At 44.8% G+C, this 23,541-nt stretch overlaps 1 protein-coding gene across 8 annotated transcripts in view; it reads right to left on the bottom strand.

Moving 5' to 3' along the window:
- The window catches only part of NTNG1 (netrin G1), a 381,653-nt gene that overhangs the window by 62,802 nt on the left and 295,310 nt on the right, over positions 1 to 23,541 (bottom strand). For 3 of the 8 annotated variants that reach the window (XM_088474047.1, XM_088474040.1, XM_088474041.1), the window contains one exon: positions 10,284 to 10,451. The exons of the other annotated variants lie outside the window; for them this stretch is intronic. In XM_088474047.1, the coding sequence (XP_088330173.1) occupies positions 10,284 to 10,451 (168 nt within the window). The remainder of the gene's footprint in view (positions 1 to 10,283; positions 10,452 to 23,541) is intronic. 8 annotated transcript variants of the gene reach the window in all.

Here is a 23,541-nt window from a genome sequence, read left to right as displayed (position 1 = left end):
GTGAGGGATACCCTTACCAGGGGCGCCGAGACGGGGGGGAGCGGGTACAATTTACCCGGGCCCGGGCTTCCAGAGGGGCCCGGATCCGGCGCTGCCCCCCCCCCCTCCCTTCTTCCCTCCTCCCTCCCTCTGCAGCAGCCCAGCACACAGCGTGTGCTGGGCTACAGTGGGAGATTGCTCGTGGCTGCTAAGCAGCAGCCACAGCAATCTCCTATGCCTGAGGGGGGGAGCGATCACACCCCCAACTGGCTTTTCGTCGGGCTTAGAGGCTCACAGCCCGGCGTGGCCACGCCTCCCATGGTTAGGCCATGCCCCCTCCTTTACCGAGGCCCGACGGCACTCTCTGCGCCCCTGACCCTTACACAAGTTTACATATGGAGTTATCGATGAACCAGACCTGTTAATACCATTTTGGTTATTTTTTTTTATGTTTGTCTTTTGTTTCTATTTGCCTCACTTGGAGGCAGATGTATGAAGCTATGGAAAGTGATAAAGTGGTGATAAACGACCAGGCACTCAGCTCCCAACTGTCATTTTTCAAACACAGCCTGTAACATGACAGTTGGGAGCTGAGTGGTTGGTCGTTTATCACTCTGCACTTTATCACTTTCCAGAGCTTCATACATATGCCCCAGTATGTGATGCACTATATACTGTATTAATAAACGTTATGTTTTAAATTATCTCAAATAGGGTGATTGTCCCAAACAAAGAGAGTACTTGTCTTTCTTCTTGCTTACAATATACCTGTATTTTACTCTCATGGGTGCACCTCCAGCGGTCTCTTAGCAATTAGCCCCTAGTAGCATGATATTGTGCCCGCAGATAGATTTCCCTATCTAACATTGGGCCTGATTCATCATGGATTGCAACTGCAGCAGCGTACGCAGATCGACCGATGGTGCGTACTGCACATGCAGCATGCACTGACCCTGTTTAAGATGGGGGGGGGGGCACCAAAGCTCTTTCTGGCACAGGGCACCAAAATGTCTAGCTATGGCTCTAGTGATAAGTATCCCCAGCAGGGCCATACTAAAATATCCCGCGCGGCGAGGTAAATACTTCATCATTGTTGGCCATATGGCCCCCTGATGATGAATAGGCCCCATAGTATGTAATGGCTTTTATGCATTTCTTAACTGCTATTCATTTTAATCTTTAATCCGGACTCGGAAGTCACCACTGCACCACAAAGGTCAGTGATCGCCACACCGCCAGGACCCACTGTTTTGTCTATATAAGAGTAGAGCCTGTTATTAGTGGAATGCGCTACTGCGCTGTCTACAACAAAATGGCTCCTCCAGAGAAGGTTTATTCCCTAACCAAGATGGCCACCGGTAGTGTATCTACGCATGCCTGGTGCCATCTTGCCACTGTGTATGGGCGACATGGTGGAGGATGGACATGCTTCTCTTAGCTCCAGGGACCTGCATACTTAAACTGCTGTATCCAGTAATCCAGACCCTGCACACCTGCCCTACAGAGGAGAGTCACCGGCTGGTGAGATCTCTGCACCCTTGCTCCGCTACAGGCTCCGCTCCATCCAGAGTGTGTATTACAACAGTAAGTATACGGCTGTACAAACTATTTCCAGCAATAAATCACAAAGCCTACTTAAATTACTTGATTTGTCAGAATTGACCACTGGTGTGTACAGTATTCTGTTTAACATCCAGGTTGCACACATATTCCCAACGGATGCGGCTGGAGGTTCAATTCCTGACTGCGGCTGCCCGACAAAGGAGGAAATCCCGATCGTCCTAAAGGTAAGTATTTACTAACCTAACCTAACCCCCCTATCCCTCCTTAGGGGTGCCTAACCTTAACCTCCCCCCCTGTGCCTAACCCTAACCCCCCCTCTAAGTGCCTAAACCAAACCCGCTTTCCCCGCTGCCTAAACTTAAGTCCCCCGGGGGGTGCCTAACCCTCCCTCCCCCTAGCCTAACCCTAACCTCCCGGGGGGGTGCCTAACCCTAAGTCCCCCTGCGGCGCCCGGCATCCACTCGATCAGGATGCCGGGCGCCGGTATCCCGACGTCGGGCTAATGACAGGCGTCTCAATTTAGACGCATGTCATTCGTCCCTAGTCGGGATAAAGCAGTCTGGAAGCCGCCAGTTGGCATTTAGACCGTCGGCTTCCAGACTACATCCCTTCCCAACAGGGCTCTCTCCTTCTGTTTTCACTATGTAATTATGTAGTCTATGGTTTGTAATTGTGTAATTATGTATGTTAATTTGTGTACTCCTCTGTATTTGTCTAAACTGTTCACCTTGTACCCATGTAATCCTGTACGTTCTATGTCTATGTACAGCACAACAGAACCTGTGGCAGCATATAAATAAAATATAATAATAATAATAGAAATTTATCATTTAAATTTCAATGAATACATTAATTTTTCATGATGTTTTTTTTTTTTTAAAAAGTGTGTTTATTTATTTATGCTTATTTCCATTAAAGGGATGAAGTCAAAATATCGACAGATACAGTGCATCCGGAAAGTATTCACAGTGTTTCGCTTTTTCCACATTTTGTTATGTTACAGCCTGATTCCAAAATGGAATAAATTCATTTTTGTCTTCAAAATTCTACACACAATGGGGGTCATTCAGACCCACTCGCGAGCGGCAGTACGCTCGCAAGTGGGTCAATGTTCCCCACTGCGCATGCGCACGACGGAGGGAGCTCCGTCATGCGCATGCGCGAGACCCGGCGAGCGAAGGACTTTCCATCGCTCCGGGTTTCGCACCAAAGGGGGCGTGCTGTCGATGTTGATTGACAGCACGCCCCCTTTGGTGGGCGTGCCGGGGACGTGGCTGCCAGACGGAGGCGTTCCTATGGGAACGCCTACCGTCTGAAGCCGGCCCCACTGACATCACTAGTGATGTCAGTGGGAGTGATTTGGGCTCTGATAGAGCCAAAATCACTCCAGGGCTTGCGGTTGAGAAACCCGACCACAGGGTTTCACTCGCAAGTCCGATGGTCAAGACCATCGCGACCATCTTGTTGGACGCTCGTATATGCTGTGGGTGGTGACCCACAGCTATACGAGCGTCCAGGAGGACGCTCCATTTTAATGGAGGTGGGCCCTGATTCAGAGCGAGCACTCTGGTCAGAGCGTCCGGCTCTGAATCAGGGCCAATATCCTTAATGACTACGTGTAAAAAGAAATAAATCACATGTACAATAAGTATTCACAGTCTTTGCAAATACTTTGTTGATGCACCTTTGGCAGCAATTACAGCCTCAAGTCTTTTTGAATATGATGCCACAAGCTTGGCACACCTATCTTTGGGCAGTTTCGCCCATTCCTCTTTGCAGAACCTCTCAAGCTCCATCGGGTTGGATGGGAAGCGTCAGTGCACAGCCATTTTCAGATCTCTCCAGAGATGTTCAATTGGATTCAAGTCTGGGCTCTGGCTGGGTCACTCAAGGACATTCACAGAGTTGTCTTGAAGCCACTCCTTTGATATCTTGGCTGTGTGCTTAGGGTCATTGTCCTGCTGAAAGATGAACCGTCGCCCCAGTCTGAGGTCAAGAGCGCTCTGGAGCAGGTTTTCATCCATGATGTCTCTGTACATTGCTGCATTCATCTTTCCCTCTATCCTGACTAGACTCCCAGTTCCTGTTGCTGAAAAACATCCCCACAGCAAGATGCTGCCACCACCATGCTTCACTGTAGGGAAGGTATTGGCCTGGTGATGAGCGGTGCCTGGTTTCCTCCAAACATAATGCCTGGCATTCACGCCAAAGAGTTCAATCTTTGTCTCATCAGACCAGAGAATTTTGTTTCTCATGGTCTAAGAGTCCTTCAGGTGCATTTTGGCAAACTCCAGGTGGGCTGCCATGTGCTTTTTACTAAGGAGTGGCTTCCGTTTGGCCACTCTACCATAAGGCCTGATTGGTGGATTGCTGTAGAGATGGTTGTCCTTCTGGAAGGTTCTCCTCTCTCAAAAGAGGAATGCTGTAGCTCTGACAGAGTGACCATCGGGTTCTTGGTCACCTCCCTGACTAGGGCCCTTCTCCCCAGATTGCTCAGTTTAGACGACCGGCCAACTCTAGGAAGAGTCCTGGTGGTTCCGAACTTCTTCCATTTACGGATGATGGAGACCACTGTGCTATTGGGACCTTCAAAGCAGCAGATATTTTTCTGTACCCTTTCCCAGATTTGTGCCTTGAGACAATCCTGTATTGGACGTCTACAGACATTTCCTTGGACTTCATGCTTGGTTTGTAGTCTGACATGCACTGTCAAGTGTGGGACAATATATAGACAGGTATATGCCTTTCAAAATAATATCTAATCAACTGATTTTACCACAGGTGGACTCCAATTAAGCTGTAGGACTATCTCAAGGATGATCAGTGGAAACAAGATGCATCTGAGCTCAATTTTGAGCTTCATGGCAAAGGCTGTGAATACTTATGTACTTGTGATTTCTTAGTTTTTTTTTTATTTATTAAATTTGCAAAAAGTTAAAAAAAACTTTTACACGTTGTAATTATGGGGTATTGTGTGAAGAATTTTGAGGACAAAAATTAATTTATTCCATCTTGGAATAAGGCTGTAACATAACAAAATGTGGAAAAAGTGAAGCGCTGTGAATACATTCCGGATGCACTGTATGATGCTTGTCGACATTGTTGAAATGTCAATATTGAGCATGTTGAAATCTGCAGAATGTCAACATGTTCACAATGTCAACATCTGCACTGTCAAAATGTGAAATGCCGAGATTATGCAGAATGCCAACATTAGGGTTAGGCTGTGGGGGGAGGATTAGGCTGCGGGAAGTTGGGTTAGGGTAAGTGTTAGGGATAAGAGATAGGCTGCTCACAGCTGGAACTGCTGGATCAGATCACACCACTGGAACTTCGCATCACCTGACACTGCCGGACTCACCGCTGCATCACAAAGGTCAGTAATCACCACACCGCCAGGACCCACTGTTTTGTTACATTCTAAGCATGTCGACATTTCATCAGTTTTGACATGGCCAGTATCGACATGCTAAAAGTTACGACAAACTGCATGTCGACATTAGGACCGTGTATATCGACACAATGAATGTCAACTCCCTTTAAGAGTTTCAGAGCAATATTGCTATATAAACATAATTGGCCTGATTCAGAGGTGGAAGCAGAAGTGCATGTAGCAGCGTCTACTGGCAGTCGCCCGTCTGTGACTTTATGCCACTACGAACTCCTTCCCTTGTGTACATCCGTGTGGCTGAATATACCCCACCGGTCACACCATTGAACCTTGCACCAACCCAATGGCAGATGCAGTTTCTACGTCTGCCTATGGCCTCCTATGCCTGCAGCTGAGCATCTGTGTATGCAGCCGCTTTCATTGACATGCCTGCGACACTCCCATAACACGCCCACTGTATGGACCATAATTGTCTGCATTTCTAGCCACCTCCTAGTAACCGCCCATCACTTTTCTACAACATTACTGATGCGGTATATCTCCATCGCAGCAGCACCTTCGCATACGTTATGTGTGATGCTTGCGCAGAAGGAGATTTAGGAATTTTAGCACATCGCTCAACTATATTAACATCGGCATATTTCTGGAGCCCTCAGTATATAGATAACTAAAGTGTGTCGGTCTGTAGATCTGTTAATAAACACATTTACATCCATGATCCCTTTAAAATTTAAATCACCACAAATAGATAAACTTGCATCATACAGGTCTTATTTCTAGCAGCAGTAATTCTAAATATCAGGCACCTATTTTTCTCTCACAGCGGAAACTGCACATCCTAATTAAGATGAAGAGTCTCGCCCCATTCCGAGCTCCTTTTCTCAAAGGTGTGATAAAGGTTTTTATTCATCTTCCTCTCACTCTTGCTTTTTGTCTGATTGGACAGACGCTCATGTCTTTGAGTCAAGTTACAGTAGAGGTGGGCAGTCTGGTAATGATCATTAGAATGACGAGAATTAATTAAGTCTATGGAGAGAAATTAGTAGCTGTAAAATGTCTGTCATTTTTGGTGGAGGTGAGAAACCCAGGAGAAATGTCTTCAAGAGGAACAAAATACGTTCTTTAAAAAACACAGAGAAAGGATAACTTATAAAACAGAGTTTAGCTATATACAGCACACAATCAAACTTACAATAATTACTGGCATTCCAGAGATATAATATTCTACAGCACAGTTATATTAGCAACACAACCATCGTCAGTACACTACTAATGCACTTACAAACAGACTGCTAATTGATTCACACACATAATAATGTATGTTTTCTGCTGTAATTTGCTGTGTATAATTATATGGTGTTCATTTAGCATTGGTGGCAGTGGGGTCCCCAAAAGTATTATTACTTAATGCTGTATATAGTGGCAATATGAAGTGATGATGCTATTTATTAATAAACCCTTGCCAGGACTGCCGCTCCGGTAGGAGCCTGTCCCGGTGAAGAGGTTGGCAGAAAAGTGATAGCTATTGTAATCACTTTTGCACATGTGTGGCCATAGGGATGTGTACACGCAGTTTAATTTCACAAAAAATAGCTGGCTGCTGGGGAGAGATCAGAAAATCCCTCTCCAGTGATAATGCCTCCATAGGGACAAAGCAGCTAATGTCATCTGAAAATGGCATTAGACAATGGGGTCAAGCTTTGCAAGCTATAAACCTTCAATCGGAAGTGTGTCATGTCTGTAAATCACTTAACATCTAAAATATAACAATAAATAAAGACACAGACTTAGATTTAGCAGAAATATTGTTAGCGATTTATTAAATTGAATAAGCCCATACCTTTACTCCGCGCAAATGACCACGGCACACGTGTGCTCCGTCATTGAAGGAGCCGCCAGCCAATCAGCGGGCATCTCCGTCGGAGCAGCTCGCTCATTGGTTGAATGCGGTCAGCGTGTCTCCCCATAGACTTCAATGGGTAGAATTCTCCATTGAAGTCTATGGTGGGGACCGCTACATTGTATCATTGATGTAACCACAAGGCTCACCTCAAGTAACCTTGTGGTTACATCAATGATACAATGTAGCATATAAAAGTATGACACAGACAAAAGTCAGAGGAGTATATTTATTAAAGTGCGGGTTTTTAGAAGTGGAGATGTTGCCCACAGCAACCAATCAGATTCTACTTAACATTTTTCTAGCATCTTCTAGAAGATAATAGCTAGAGTCTGATTGGTTGCTATGGGCAACATCTCCACTTCTAAAAACCTGCACTTTAGTAAATATACCCCAGACACACTAAAGTTAGACATGTAAAAAGTTCGACAGGTACAAAAGGTTGACAGGGTCAACAGTTCGAAAGTGTCGACCATTTTTGTGTTGACCATTTTCATTTCGAACTTTTGACCCTGTCGAACTTTTTACATGTCTAACTTTAGTGTGTCTGACTTTTGTCTGTGTCAAACTTTTATCGTTGTCTAACTATTAACTGTCTAATAGTGTCTAATAGTGGGTACACACTGGCCGATTCACTGATCGGCCAATATATCATGCCCCCGTCGGCCAGTGTGTACTGAGAACGTGTCTGTGAACAACGTTGTTCACAGACATATCACACAGGGGGGCGATATGGTGGGGGGGAGGGGAGAGCCGCGAGCGGGTACTACTTACCCGGTCCGGCACAGCTCCCCATCCACAGCAGCACCATGTCGTAAATGATTGTTTTTTTTTTTGAAGGGGGTGTGGCCACGCTGTCTGCGATTATGCCACGCCCCCTATCCGCCCCCAGTCCGGCCCGACCTGCTGCAGCATGCAGATGATGGTCGTTCGGTGTGTATGAACAACCATCATCTGCAGATATATCTGCAGATCACTCGATCTGCAGATATACTGTATCTGTCAGGTGTGTACCCACCTTTACATCTGGTGTCTATCTAGACATTGTCTAACTAATTACTGTCTATATCTTATACCACACCCGGTGGCCTCAAATGTAAGACAATGAAACAGAACTACGTCATATACAGTCCATGATGGTGGCTGGGGCTGGGTGCTGAGTGTCACAGTCATTATTAAATGCACTTGAAAGGGCACTCACTGAAAGCCAATAAATGGATGGCTGTCAGTGAGTGGCCTTTCAGAGTGCAGTAAATGCCTGTGATGACGTAATTCTGTTTCATTGGCTTACATATCATGGACTGTATATGATGTAGTTCTGTTTCATTTGCTTACATTTGAGACCATCGTGGTGGGAGAAAAGGCCACCACACCACTGCTGCCTGACACCTGCACTGCTGTCCCTGATCAGTGCAGCGCTGCGGATCACTGCAGCGCTGCTGTTACCATGCTCCGCTCCGTTCTGCCCGATGCCGCCGCCACGCCCAAGCATACTCTGTGTGCGCACTGCTGACTAGCCGGCCACCGCTACCCACAACCCAGCGGTGGCCGGCCTTTAAGTATCATGGCGTGGCGTGGCGTGACGTCATGACGTCCCTCCGCAGACTCCGTCCCCCGACATTACATTTTCACAAATGTGCAATCCAATGGTTTCAAGTAACCGGGAGTTAATGTAATGTTTGCGGGGCAGCGGGAGGCTTCATTAAAAACCAGGAGCCTCCCGCTAAAATCGGGAGGGTAGGCAACTATGGCTTACACCTGACTTGTACTACAAGGAGAAGCGCAGCAAATGAGAAATGAATCGTAGCTTCACATTGACATAAATGCCTGAATCTATTTAGTCCTTAAATAACAATGTCCAAAGGTAGCCATTGCTTTTTAAAGGACAGAAGTTAAAATATTCAGACAAGAAATTTGACAAAAATAAAAACTTGTTTAGTATTTGCCTGACATTCCTTTCCTAAACTGGTCAAAAGCAAAATATTACCTCAACGTTCCACAACAAACAGGCGAATTCCCTCCTACATTTTAAGCATAATGGACCTGATTTAGTTGTACGCTATGCCAAATGATTTCGCAAATGGAGTGACATTTGCCACTGTGCATACGTCTCAGTCGAGCTGCGCATGTGTCAAGGTACATTACCGTAGTCACATGCTGCGAGTATTTGTTCGCAATGTGAGTAACAAGCAGGGAACAACGGGAAGTGTCAGCTAAAAATGCAGGCGTGTCTCGACCATTTCAGAGGCATGTCACATCCTTCATCTGCGGCAACAGCAAACCACACCCTTCGTCGACAATTGAGTTTCCCCCTAAGTCTGCATATCACATATCTTCTAACATGGTAATATGCTGCAGAGGTAAAAGAGGGCACGAGAGACAAATTTAGTTAATTATAAATATATATCATACTTGCCTAGTCACCAAAAACGTCCAGGAGACTCCCGGATTTTGGGGAGTCCCACTTCTGGAAGAGCAGGTCACCCATCTGTATCAGACAACTTCCTTGTGATATGGATAAGGCGGGATAGGTACGTGATGCCGATGCTCGGGATCCCAGCAGTCAGAATCCAGACACCAGCATCCCGACCAGGTTATAATCTCAACGGCTCTAGGTAAGTAACCCTAACCCTACTCCTAACCCTCCCTACCCAGTGCCTAAAACTAACCTCCCCCCAGTGCCTAAACCTGACCCTCCCTCCCCACACCCTAAACCTACTCCCCCCACCCTTAGTGCTTAACCTTAACCCTCCCCCTAGTGCCTAACCCCTAACCCTCACCCCGCTACTTACCTTCGGGATCCCGGCGGTCGATTAATTGCAGCAAATTGAGTCATCATGGCTCCGCCCACTCTTTGCAGTGCTGCAATTTACGGCATTGCATCGAAGGGGGGAGGTCAAAATTAGGTGATTTGCCCCACCCCCCACTTCTGTCACCTGCATCTCTCCTACAGAATGTCTCCAGGAGGGTACAGAAAAAAATAGGTAAGTATGATATATATAAATATCAAATATTGCCTGCTTTTTAAATGACATTACAGAAAGGTAACTGTTTACTAAAAATGTCAATGGATAAATGTTCAGTTATAATGTGCTGATACACACGTCAAAACATAATAAGTTAACATATACTTTACTCTGCAGAATGTGAATATAACTGTTATACAGTATGTGGTTATAGCTCACAAGGTGCAATAAATGGATCCTGCCTTTCATCAGTTGAATTTTAAGCTGCTGTTGGAAATCATACTTGTACTTTTGTAGCTGTGGTTGCATAAGTAATAAGTACTACTAACACCCATATGTGTCTCTACAGTAACAAAACTACTAGCAAAAAACGTACAGTATGCACAACAATATTACAAAGACGGAAGACACCTGTGTCCCCTATTTCCATCCCCGCCATGCAAAAGCGATTTCTGTTGTGTGTGAGGAGCAGTTGGAAACTAACCTATGCATACATTTACATCATCCAGTTTGGCAGACCCATTTCTGTGGAAACCTTTCTTGCACTTCTCACACTGCTGACCACGAGTGTTGTGTCTGCAGCCCACGCAGACCGCCGTGTTTACAACCTCGATGTAAGTGCAGCGGCTGGAGTGCCCGTAGCAATAGCAATCTTGTGAGGAAGGAGGTGGGGGGAGAAAGAGAGAGAGAAAGAGAGAAGGCATGCTTGGTAAGGAAGGACTGTGTGAGGGAATAGGGTGGTAGATGTCAGCATGATGTTGTGATACTGAAACTGGGAAGGGTATTCATTAAAATAAACTAGTGCTGACTGAACTATTTTCAGGCAGAACATCAGGCTGAAGTCAAACTGAGCTGCCTTAGGTATCACCAAGGGTGGTACTATCTGAGTTCAATAAATAACACCCCCAGCAGTAATAGTATTTTGACAGGAACTCAGTCACCATAATATGATGAAAATAAGGTATAGTGGATACCACTGCTGCCCTAAAACAAACCTACAGAGAATTCTAGCGTCATGCTTCTTCAGTTATACTACACTATCATTCTTTAGCACAGGTATTGCAACATATTAAAGAAAAGGAGTTCATTATATATAAAGCAGGTGAAGCGGCAGTAGCAAAAGGCCGATTGTTGCTTCACCTGCAGGTTCACAGCGCAGGCCATGAAGTAAAACCATAACAAAGGTGCCGCTGAACTTGCTAGCTGGATCATTTTGCAGAGGGCGGAGACATCCCTAGAATAAGCCGCCCACAGTAAGCTAGAAAATACACACTATAACAGTACAGGACTTCCGTCTCATCACTTTATTTACTGACACGTGTAACTTATACAAAGTCACTGGCTAATAAAAGCAAGGTAACATTCAGCCACAGAATCTGTATGATTTAATGGGCTATTTATTAAGGGCAGCCTAAAAACCCTTTAATTAACGTCTGTAATTGCAGCTTTTTATGGGGATAATATATTGATTCGTGGGGTAATTTACTATTGGCATTTACTATTGGATGCCTTTGCCCTATTAAGACTTCCTTTGTCGCTTACTTATTGCAGTGGCAAAGGAGGTGTTCGGACTGCTCATGCACACTGTCAGTGCAGCCAGGGATGGATCCAGAGATCCCTCTCCAGCATAACTGTAGGATATAAGCAGCAGTGTACAAACGCCAACTGAAGATTTTTGATTTGTGAAAAATTCACAAAAACTGCAGTCCCCTTTGAGAATTCTGGGGACTGCAGTCTTCAGCATTAGTTTGCTTAACGCAGGAGATATCTCTGATATGTCCTGCATCAGGCTATGCTTAGACAGGTATGATAATTAAAATAGTCATCATAATCATGTGAAAAATGTTCTTTCCATTTTTCGCATGATTTTATGGGTGGAAACAGCTTAAAAAATAGGCCGCTAAGTGTTAGTAATTAATGGGATGAGATGGCGATCCTGGATTTTCACCGTTCTTTTGTATGAATAGATAAACAGATCTCCCGTGAAATGTGCAATTCCCATGGGAAAAAAGCAAAAGTGCTATAAAAACCTTAATCTCTTGTGTGTGCGACCATGCTAGATCTAAAGGCCCCCATACATCAGCAATTGATTGCAGCAATCGTGAAATTTGCAATCGATTGTGTATAAAAATCTTTCCCTTTTTCAATCGATTGTGGCAATTCTGCAATCTGCAATCCCTTGAAAAAGGGAAAGATTTTTATACACAATCGATTGCAAATTGCACGATTACTGCAATCAATTGCTGATGTATGGGGGCCTTAAGTCTTTTCTCTAGAAAGAGTATTAGGAAAGTTCAAATCTTGCAATTTTTTTTTTTACTAAAGGTCCTTTTTAATGTAAAGATGAAGTTAATTAGATGACAGCATGCAATGTGTTATATAAAATTACATATTAACCTTCTCCCACTTGATTGTCTGTATAAATAAAGTAATTACATTATACCAGATAGGAACAACAATAACAATAAATTGAGAACCATTTTTTTAACAGCCGGGAAACCAATGCCACTGAGCTTGTATAAACTATATTAAGATACAAATGGGGGAGGTCATGGTGTTTAACGTTTAGACCAAAAACAAAGCTGCACTTTAGGGTCACACGACTCACACACGTAAGCAGATGAACAATGTGATAGATGTGACAGAGCAAAGAGAACAATGACTGAATTTGGCAGAAGCAGCAACAACAATCAGGAGGAGTTTGGGGAATACAAATAATTGCCTTTTTATATCCAGGAATCATTACATTGTCTCTGCAAATGTAGAAACCTAATGATATTTACTGCAGATAAATGAGTCTATCCTGTCTGCACATTTCACTTATTCACAGTATGTGCAGGATATTTATTCATACTGTATCATCTCTGTGAATTAATTGTACTGTATGTTTATGGTTACTCAAGTGTATAGGTATGTGCTGTCGCTAATGTCTGAAATATTAATGATGCTTATATAAGCCAGGTCCCATTGGCTAATAATATATATTATAGAAGGAGATGTCCACCTTCGATGTAGGGTTCATGCTTCAGAATGATAGCAGCTATAATTTTACAAAATACATGCAATCAGCTGGGTGCCAAAGTCTGTCACCAGACAAAGTCTCCAGATCTCTCTCTGGCAAGGTAAACTGCTATTTAGTGTCCCCTGGTAGCCAAAGAGAACCATGAACTAGTCCACGCAATCTTCCAACATTGTCACAGAGCCTGAGACTGAGATATCCAGTGAGGAATTTAAAAACAGTAATAAAAAGTAAATGTCTCCTGTGACAGTCCTAAAGATGGCGTTGCCCACTTCATCCAAGCCCAGAAATGTATTGGATTCTGGGGCTCGGTGTATATAAGGTGAGCAGCCAAACCTACGAAAGCGTCATTTTTGGAGGTTTGACCGCAAAAAAATGCTATAGTAAAAAACGCTATAGTGCATTCCACCCATTATCATGCTATAGCAATCATGCTAGGAAGATAAAGTACCAGTATGGAAAGAGGTGCTAGTGTCCCATATAAAAACAGTTCCTGGTTACTAGTGTAATAAGATTGAACCCCCACCTGGTGTTTAACATGCAATACAGGCTCCCTTCCTAATGGCTAGTGTTCAAGATAGACTCCTTTACAGTTACTAATGTACAAACAGAGAACTCGTACCTGGTGTTTAGCCTGCAATACAGTCTCTCTTCTTAGTGGCTAGTGTACTAAAGGATATTATCCTGGTGGGTAATGTGTTTACCTCCACTAGTGGCTAGTGTACAAATAAGAATATTTTCCTTGTTGCTAATGCGCTCACATTCCTTGGTGGTGATTTACCCACACCACATCTCGGAACTTGCACAAGCCTGTGCATTTGTTAGCTGAATGCACTCTATTTCCTTGTACGGTGCTGAACTCCAGTAGCTGTCAAACTTTAGTTCATGGAAGGAAAGTGAATGATTAAGTCAATAACTGCACTTTGGGCCCTGGTGGGAGGCTACAAGCAATGGCAGAAGCATGGCCAAGGGTGCATAAACAGAGTAGTGTGGATATATGATAATAATTGTGACCGTTATTATCTGCCTTTGTTACAGCTCTGTAATCTCTATCAACCGTGGGCTGTCAGTCAATAATATGTGGATGAAGAGACTGTTGTGAGAAGTAGTGTGATAATAATTTTGTTTTGCTTTCAGTACACCTGTTTTCTATGCAGTGTCAAACATGCAATAACTTATTCAGCCCAGGAACCATAGGAGTCTTTATAATGGGTGCAAGGTGTGCGGTGCACACGGGCCACTGGGTCAGGGGGGCCCACACCACACACCCTGCACCCATAGGTAATTATACTTACCTCTCCGTCGATCCCAAAGTGCTGCTTCGCAGCGCTCCCCCCCAGACAGAAGCAGCTAGATCCCCTTCCACAGATTGACCCTGACGTCATCAGCCAGTGTCCAACATCATTCCCTACCATCCAAGTGGGTATAGAGGGGGAACATAATCATGTGGCGAGCGTAGCGAGCCACCGAACCCGAAGCGTGGCGAGCGAAGCAACCCTTGAGGGGCCACCTTTTTTTTTTTGGTGGACTGTGCGGGCAGGAAACTGCACTTCCACCCTCAGTTCACATCACTTCTAGGTACAGTATCTCAAGGGGAAATATACCTTTCCAGCGCCGGACTGGTACTGCAGAGCAGCAAAAACGCACTGGGAAAATGGAGGCAGCTATTCTCCCCGTGATCTGCGCATGCGCAAAAAAGATGTCCCCGGGAAAAAAAGATGTCCCCGGGAAGCCAGTATCTATAGCGTTAGTGCGCTGAGGCGAGCCGCTGACAGAGAGGAGGGGGCCCAAACGGAGGCTGCACACAGGACCCCTCCTCTCTTAAAATGCCCCTGCCAGGAACTATTTTGTTACTGTTTAACTGGAGACTATAGTACACTTTTATTGAATGTCTATCAAAACCTAAAACCTACTACATGAATTATTAACCCTGTACGTGTCATTCCCTTTTAAATTTGAAGTGTTCATTCTAATAATTAATTATGTGGTACAATGTAGATAACAGTTAACATATTTAATTTTTTTATTTTTGTGATAAAAGACTGAATAGGATATAAAACTAACCCTATACTGCCCAATTTGCATCTCTAAAATGTAGGTATAAGAATGTGTTGCTTTTTAAGGGGTATCTAGTAATACATTCTTTTAGATAAATCAATCTGTCACGACAAGTCATCTACTTAGTGTAAGTGCAAAAGCACTGTGCTAATTAATTACCAAAACAAATTTTCAAACCAACCAGTTCTCATTACTTCAATCTTGTTATGTCAGGAATTAAGTTTATTGATTAGGATTTCACTCTGCTAGATACACACAGCTGCCTGAAAAGACTTTTCTAAAGCTTTAAAAATGCCAAAGGCAAAACTAGCAAGTGCCACTTAATTAAAGTTAGTTAAATTTTTTTTTCTTCATCTTTCATAGCTCAGCCAGCAAAATCAATGGGACTTGCATTTGTGATTTCTATAAGTGTGGTGGAAATAACTGGTATATATTTTTAAGGGGATGTCAGTTTACCTACGATTGGGATGCCTGCTGGCGAAATGCCAGCACCGGAATCCCGACCCGCAGCCACAAAAACAGCGCTGGAATCCCGACATCAGGTGAGATGCCGATGCTGGAATCCCGACAGCCGGCATCCCGATCGTAAGTATCGGGCCAGGCTTAGCTGTTAGCCAAGAGTGGGGGGGGGAAGGGCTTAGGTTTAGGCACGACCAGGGGGGTTAGGGTTAGGCACCACCAGGGGGGTGAGGCACCACCATGGGGGGGGGGGGGTTGGTTAGGCACCTAGGGAGGAGGGTTAGGTTTTGGCACTAACTGGGAGGGTTAGAGTTAGGATGCAGGAAGGGAGGGTTAGAGGGTGAAGGGGGGAGAGTTAGGATACTTACATAGCCCCTGTCGGGATTCTGAGCATCAAGATCCCGACTGCCAGTCCCCCATTCCCAACCCATTTTTAAGTGATTAAAAAGGAACCAAAAACTTTACTGTCACTTAGCACCAGTGATGAAAGCATTTATCAATGGTGCAAGTGAGGTTGAACTTGGAAAGGAGAGCCTGTAATTATCTTTTTGTACACATCTAGTTCTTTCCAAGAAAAGAGGACTCAAAATAGTGCCAAGGTTTCCTGTTCTCTGAATTACAGTTTCTAATTAGTATATGTTTTACATACTGTATCTCTGCAGGTTAGAAAATATACCTGCAGTTAATGGAATGTTCTCCAAATAAGTACATAGAATACTGTAATTAGTTTAGGATATAACATGGTCATATTCTGTTAGGAACATGTGTACACCTGGTTATTCTTGATACATCTTGTTACTGGATGAGATTGAAAGACCTGAACCTTGCAGACAGGGTAAAGGAGAACATGAGTTGTAAACAGGATGTGACAAAATTTAAAGCACCATAGGTTCTATACAGGTGCCAGGGATATGTCTACATATGAATATACTTAAGTGGTTTTGTTATTATTATTATTTGTCAATAGTTTCCAAAACGGAGATCAAATTTCAGATCTCGTAAACGCTTTGTGATTCTAGGCCAAAATATAATGTAAGTGTATGGTGAGTGGATGGAACACACACAATTTTTCAGACAGCTTAAATGAGCATCATTTTTCAACACCGTTCTGTCGGAGCCCTTAATTTGACAGTGATGTCTAAAGGGCACAGGCAGACGCCACTGGTATGGCAGCTGTGGAAATTTAGAGTTAGGGATTAGATATGAATGAATCTATGCAAAACTGATATCCAAATACTCTAGATCTATGGATGCATAAGGTAGATTTACTGTAGTATATTTTATTTTTTGAATCCTACTGTAGTTGTTACTATACATAATAACAAAAATATAAACACCTTATTTCAAATTTAACTGTCAGCAAATTTCAGAATATATCAGATTACAAACCAGGACTTCCATATACGAAGTTGTACTAAAAATAAATTATTAAACTAATGTACAAAAATATATGAATAAACTATTATGCATTACTGTTAAACATGGCAATCATTTGGCTCTTGGTCTACATTTGGACATGTACTATGTAAATGACTTCCCACCATCCCAGATTTTATGCTACACTTGGTAATAATATAGTGTAGTGATAATAGTACTATAATGGGAAAGCACTATTTTAGGATTGAAAACAGACACACATCAGCTCCTTTCCATAAACTCAGGTCAAAATGTTATATCAGTTCTACCCAGTACACAGGGATTGAATTAGGCTTGCCAGACAGGTTAGGAATGACAGATACTCTGAGGAATATTCTACCCCTATGGCCTGTCCCTTCTAATTATTACTTAATGAGATACAGTAAGCTCCACATTTTCTGTGTGCTACGGCTGTCAGTTTAAGCCGTTTAAACAACAAGATATAGCTGTACCAAGAGAACTAAATTTTGTTAAATGAGAAAATAAATGATACTAGGATTTGTACCAGGAATCAAAAAATAAGTTTTAAAAAAGAAAAATGTTTATATTAAGCTTGTAATAAAATGTATTTCAGAAATATGGCAAATCAATGCAATAAGATGAAAATAGTGAAACCAAGTTACGACCCCACATGTTACTATGTATTTTATCATTCAATTAATTCTACTTGTAAATTGTTAACCTTATATATATATATTGCTTGAGATTTTAGAAACCTTTGTGTCACCAGGTTCATTCATTTAAAATAATTGAACTAATTATATGGGGAATAAATAAGACTACTCACAATACAGACCGGCATCCTCTGACAAAACTACCTGCATTCAGACTACCAACTACTTTTGAAATTGGGACCCATAATTTATATCCAATAGGCACCCTTACAGTGAAACAAGCTGCAGGTGGCAGCTGCACGTTGGGCACATAGAGTTATCAACATCAGCTAACCCAGAATTCACTGCTCTGCCCGGGAAGAGATGGCGGTCTCACTGGAGTATGAAAGCTGTGTTACCGGGACAAGCTGCCTGCATTCAGGTGAACAATTGTTGGATTACACAAGGGGCCTGACTGGAGCTTAACAGCGGATTAACCGGAGAGGTAATACATCTATACCCCTGTCATTATACCGCTCACATTGCCCACATTCAATAAAGGCTATTCAAGTCTCTATATGGTAACACAGCGGTCTGCCATAAACAGCTGTATAAATTGATTTTCAAGTTAATCTGTGGACATTCCTTATATAATTTCACAGTTTAAAGATCTAAATATTTCTCTATTAATATACTTGGATATTCAACCAAGAACATTGAATGGAGTGTGAATTGGGTATAATATCCAAGATATTTATGTATGTGACTAACAGCTTTATATCAATGGATGTTGTATTTTAAAATTTGCTGGGACTCATATTCATATATGCATTATTCATTTATAGGTAATTTAATATGTCTTATCAATAAACATTTTATTATATTATAGTTTGACTTTTGAAGTGGATCATACATTGTATATTTTAATCGATACATTTCTAACTAGTGGAGCGCAGCTCATATTTTATTGCTTTGCAGTCAGTACAGACTGCCACCACCCAGGAGCAGGATGCTGGGAAATGCTGCAGGTAGGTTTCATTTTTGTGGGTGTTATATGCACTCTATAGTAACCACAGCATCCGCCAGTTTTTACAGGTTGATCATTATGACAAGTAGTAGGTAATCTGATAATAGGTAGATAGAAGTGGAAGTATCTTTTTTTTTCCTAGCATAGTTGTAAAATCGATTTTAGCTGTAGAACCCCTTGAATATTCTTCTACGCCATTGATTTACAATATGTCTCTATAAAAGCCAGGCACAGCTCTTAAGACTCATTTGGTAACAGCTCTTGTTCTTTAAACAATGCTCTTGCAAGGAGAATTTTTATTGTTATTGTATTATTAGGAGCTCTTTTGTGGCAATAAGCAAGTTTTCTTAGTAACAGTTATCTAAGCGATAATAAATTCCACTTAAAAAACAGAATTTTGCCAAGCTTGCTCAGTGATACTCAGGGGCTGGCTGGCAACTTTCAACCTGGGGGGCAAACACAAGCAAGTGGCCCCGGCTTTAAGCACTGTCTAGACCACCTTCTCTCTCACATGCCCAACCATTCAATTGCATGGTCCACCCACCCTCAAAATGCTATATGAGCCCAGGTACCCCCTTACATGCCCCCTCCACAGCTATTTCCCACCTGTTTGCCCGAGCATCTACCACTCTCCAGCACCATGTTCGTAACATGCCCTCAAGTGCCCAAAATGTCTGACATGCTCCACTTTGTGCCCTGAAAAACCTTTAGCATCTGCTCTGCAGCAGCGTTATCCCCACATGTCCCCCTGTTGCCACAATTGCTCATAGTGTCTGTCTGTTTCACACCCAGCAGCATCTGCAGCACATGCCCCCTGTGGCCAAAATTCTCCCAGCTGTGCCCCCCAACAGCATATTTCACATATGTCCCATGCCCTAAATGCCCCAGCATCTGCCCATTAGCATTTTCCCTACATGCTTCCTTGTGCCCCAATTGTCTGACGTGCCCCCTCCACATTAGTCACTTTGTGCCCCAAATGCCCCCATCTTCTGCCATCCCCCAGAAGCATGCTCCCCACATGTCTCCTGTGTGCCCCCAGCCTCTCCCTGGCATGTTCCATTTGCCTATCAGCTTCTTACCTTCATTGTGATGAATTTGCAAGCAGCCAGCTGCCCGCAAAAACTATGCTGCTGCAGGACCTGGGGATACTGTAACATGGATCGGTCACATGGGCTGATCACATGATCAGAACTCATAACGACATCAGGGGATATATTTCCTGCAGGTGGTCTATCCTCTACCTGCCCCCTAGGATCCGGCACCCGACCTGCTGCATCATCGTATCTCTCACTATCCTCCTGTGACCAGGGCCGGCAACAGATATCCTGGGGCCCAGCACACTCATTTTTTGGGGGCCCCCTATCCCCTCCCAGTATGTATATGCAGGTCAGCTATTGGCTCATCCCCTGTGTTTCAATCTCTCAGTTTAATCATCCCCCAACCCCTCTGTCTCTCATCTTAATCATTCCGCAGCCCCTGCCTGTATAATCATCACCCTGCCCTTCAGTTTAATCATCACCCAGCCCAGTCTCTTTTCCCAGTCCCTTTGTGTCTCAGTCTAATTCCCTAAGCTCCATCTTCCCAACCTATCATGTGCATACCTCCATCTCCCCCCATCACCTGCATACCTCCACCCCTCCTTCATCTGCATACCTCCATCTCCCCCCATCATGTGCATACCTCCATCTCCCCCCCATCATGTGCATACCTCCATCTCCTCCCATCATGTGCATACCTCCATCTCCCCCCATCATGTGCATACCTCCATCTCCCCCCATCATGTGCATACCTCCATCTCCCCCCATCATGTGCATACCTCCATCTCCCCCCATCATGTGCATACCTCCATCTCCCCCCCATCATGTGCATACCTCCATCTCCCCCCCATCATGTGCATACCTCCATCTCCCCCCCATCATGTGCATACCTCCACCCCCCCATCATGTGCATACCTCCACCCCCCCCCTCCCCCCAGCCCAGCCCACACTTACCTGAGGCGGCTCTCTGTCCGGCTATGTATGTTGTTCTTCTTCCTGGGTGGTCAGCCCAGAGCCAGCCCCGGTTCCATTGTGTTCCAGCGGCGCAACGTTATGACGTCATGCGCCTGCGCCGGGCAGCATCACCTGTCAGCTCCGGCTATTCTGCTCTGCGCCGCACAGCTGGCCCCGGGCTTATTTGAATATGTTGCTGCTTAAAGCAGCAGGCCAGCGGCAGAGGTAAGGGATGGGGGGACACATGGACAGGGCCTGATACAAGTGTCCCCTTTCTACCCCCCTGTCGCCGGGCCTGCCTGTGACTGTAGGGCTGCGGCACTCTCCTCACCGTAGCGTGTACCCGGCGTAATGGTCGGGCAGCCTCACAGTGACAGCCGGGAGGCAGGCACAGGAACCTCTGCGGCTGTCACTGGTATATGGTTACAGACCGCAGCGGCAGCCCTAGTGCTTCACAATTATACCGGCCCGGGGGGCAGATGGCACCCTGCCCCCCGGCCCAGCCCGCCACTGGTGATACTGGTCCAGTCTCTCCAGCTGCGGACATGTCTGAGCTAAATTGCCAGATCGCATATGAGCAGTGGAACTGAAGCCCATATATGGGCTATCCGTTCTTATTATGATGTGGAAACACAAACAAATACGTTATTAAAAAAAAAAAAGGAAACCAACTTTTTTTTTTAACTTTGATTACCGTATATACTCGAGTATAAGTCGACCCGAATATAAGCCGAGGTACCTAATTTTACCACAAAAAACTGGGAAAACTTATTGACTCGAGTATAAGCCTAGGGTGGGAAATGCAGCAGCTGCTGGTAGTAATCTCCCCTCTGGTACTGTCCCCAGTAGTAATCCCCCCCCTGGTAGTGCCCCCAGTAGTAATCCCCCCCTGGTACTGCCCCCAGTAGTAATATCCCCCCTTGGTTGTGCCCCCAGTAGTAATACCCCCCCTGGTAGTGCCCCCAGTAGCAATATCCCCCCCTGGTAGTGCCCCCAGTATTAATCCCCCCCCTGGTAGTGCCCCCAGTAGCAACATCCCCCCTGGTAGTGCCCCCAATATTAATCCCCCCTGGTAGTGCCCCCAGTAGCAATATCCCCCCCTGGTAGTGCCCCCAGTATTAACCCCCCCTGGCAGTGCCCCCAGTAGCAACATCCCCCCTGGTAGTGCCCCCAGTATTCCCCCCCTCCCTGGTATTGCCCCCAGTAGCAACATCCCCCCCCTGGTAGTTCCCCCATTATTAATCCCCCCCTCTGGTAGTGCCCCCAGTAGCGATATCCCCCCCTGGTAGTACCCCCCGGTAGTAGCCCCCCCAGTAGAAAGAAATGTAAAAACACCGTATATACTCGAGTATAAGTCGACCCGAATATAAGCCGAGGTACCTAATTTTACCACAAAAAACTGGGAAAACTTATTGACTCGAGTATAAGCCTAGGGTGGGAAATGCAGCAGCTGCTGGTAGTAATCTCCCCTCTGGTACTGTCCCCAGTAGTAATCCCCCCCTGGTAGTGCCCCCAGTAGTAATCCCCCCCTGGTACTGCCCCCAGTAGTAATATCCCCCCTTGGTTGTGCCCCCAGTAGTAATACCCCCCCTGGTAGTGCCCCCAGTAGCAATATCCCCCCCTGGTAGTGCCCCCAGTATTAATCCCCCCCCTGGTAGTGCCCCCAGTAGCAACATCCCCCCTGGTAGTGCCCCCAATATTAATCCCCCCCTGGTAGTGCCCCCAGTAGCAATATCCCCCCCTGGTAGTGCCCCCAGTATTAACCCCCCCTGGCAGTGCCCCCAGTAGCAACATCCCCCCTGGTAGTGCCCCCAGTATTCCCCCCCTCCCTGGTATTGCCCCCAGTAGCAACATCCCCCCCCTGGTAGTTCCCCCATTATTAATCCCCCCCTCTGGTAGTGCCCCCAGTAGCGATATCCCCCCCTGGTAGTACCCCCCGGTAGTAGCCCCCCCAGTAGAAAGAAATGTAAAAACAAAACCCACTTACCTGTAACCCCGCTCCTGGTCCCGACGCTGCTACAGGCTCCTCCGCCGCTTTGCATAATGGGAGAGACGTCGTCATGACGACGTCTCTCCCGTTACCCACTGCGGGAGCCGGAAGATGGCTCCCGCAGTGGGAGCAGCAGTAGCCGCTGAGAGTCTGACAGACTCTCAGTGGCTGCTGATTACACCAAACACATAGCTGCCGGCTCCGGCGGCTGTGTGTTTGGCAGTGTGTAGCGCTGACCGAACTCCGTCCGGTCAGCGCTACACACGCGGTGCAGGCTGGGTCACAGTGACACAGTCTGCACCGCGGCCCGCATGGTACGCTACTCAGCAGCGTACCATGCGGGCATGACTCGAGTATAAGCCGAGGGGGTGCTTTTTCAGCACAAAAAATGTGCTGAAAAACTCGGCTTATACTCAAGTTTATACGGTAATTAAAAAGATGAATTCAGATGAATAAAGCATTTTTTTTTTAAATGTTCTTTATTGCCTTTAGGAGATGGCTGTAGTACTTGTTAAGTAGGCTTTTTTAAGAACTGGTATTGGAACCAATTCCATACTTGCCTACTTTTGAAAAAGCATTTCAGGGAGATTGTGAAAGTAGCACCTATGAGCGCAGCGGTAAAGTGGTCCTGTACTGCTACATCTGAGAGGCGTGTCATAAAATTGATTTACATCCACATGTAAATGAGCCCCAAAGCAGTTAGTAAGATCTACTTGTTGATGAAAACACACTGATACTTCTCAGAAAATACATGTAACCATAGGGATCATTGTGCCTTATAACCAATGCAGGGAAATTATACTAATGATCCCATTTGAATGTATATATCTCTGTTTTTTCTTTTATAGAACAGTGTCATAATGGGGGTAAGGTGAAATGAGGGAGATTGGTAGACTCTTCAGGTAGACAGGGAGAATGCTGCTATTTCAGGGAGTCTCCCTGACAATGAAGGAGAGTTGGCAAGTATGACCAATTCACAGACAAAAGCCTAGGAATCTTACCATTAGCAGGGTTAACTTTGGTGATAATTATAGTTATGTCATCCATTTGTGCTGGCAATAAGGGGTAAATTTACTAAAGTGAGAGTTTTTAGAAGAGAGTTTTAAAAGTGATGTTGCCCATAGCAGATTCTACTTAACATTTAACTAGCTCCTTCTAGAAGATAATAGCTAGAATCGGACTGGTTACT

The sequence above is a fragment of the Taudactylus pleione genome, unplaced genomic scaffold, assembly GCF_031769625.1.
Source record: "Taudactylus pleione unplaced genomic scaffold, aTauple2 ptg000146l, whole genome shotgun sequence".
In the NCBI taxonomy this organism is placed as follows: domain Eukaryota; kingdom Metazoa; phylum Chordata; class Amphibia; order Anura; family Myobatrachidae; genus Taudactylus; species Taudactylus pleione.
The sequence above is the reverse complement of the archived record's forward strand: the minus strand, read 5'-3'. Positions and strand labels throughout refer to the sequence as shown.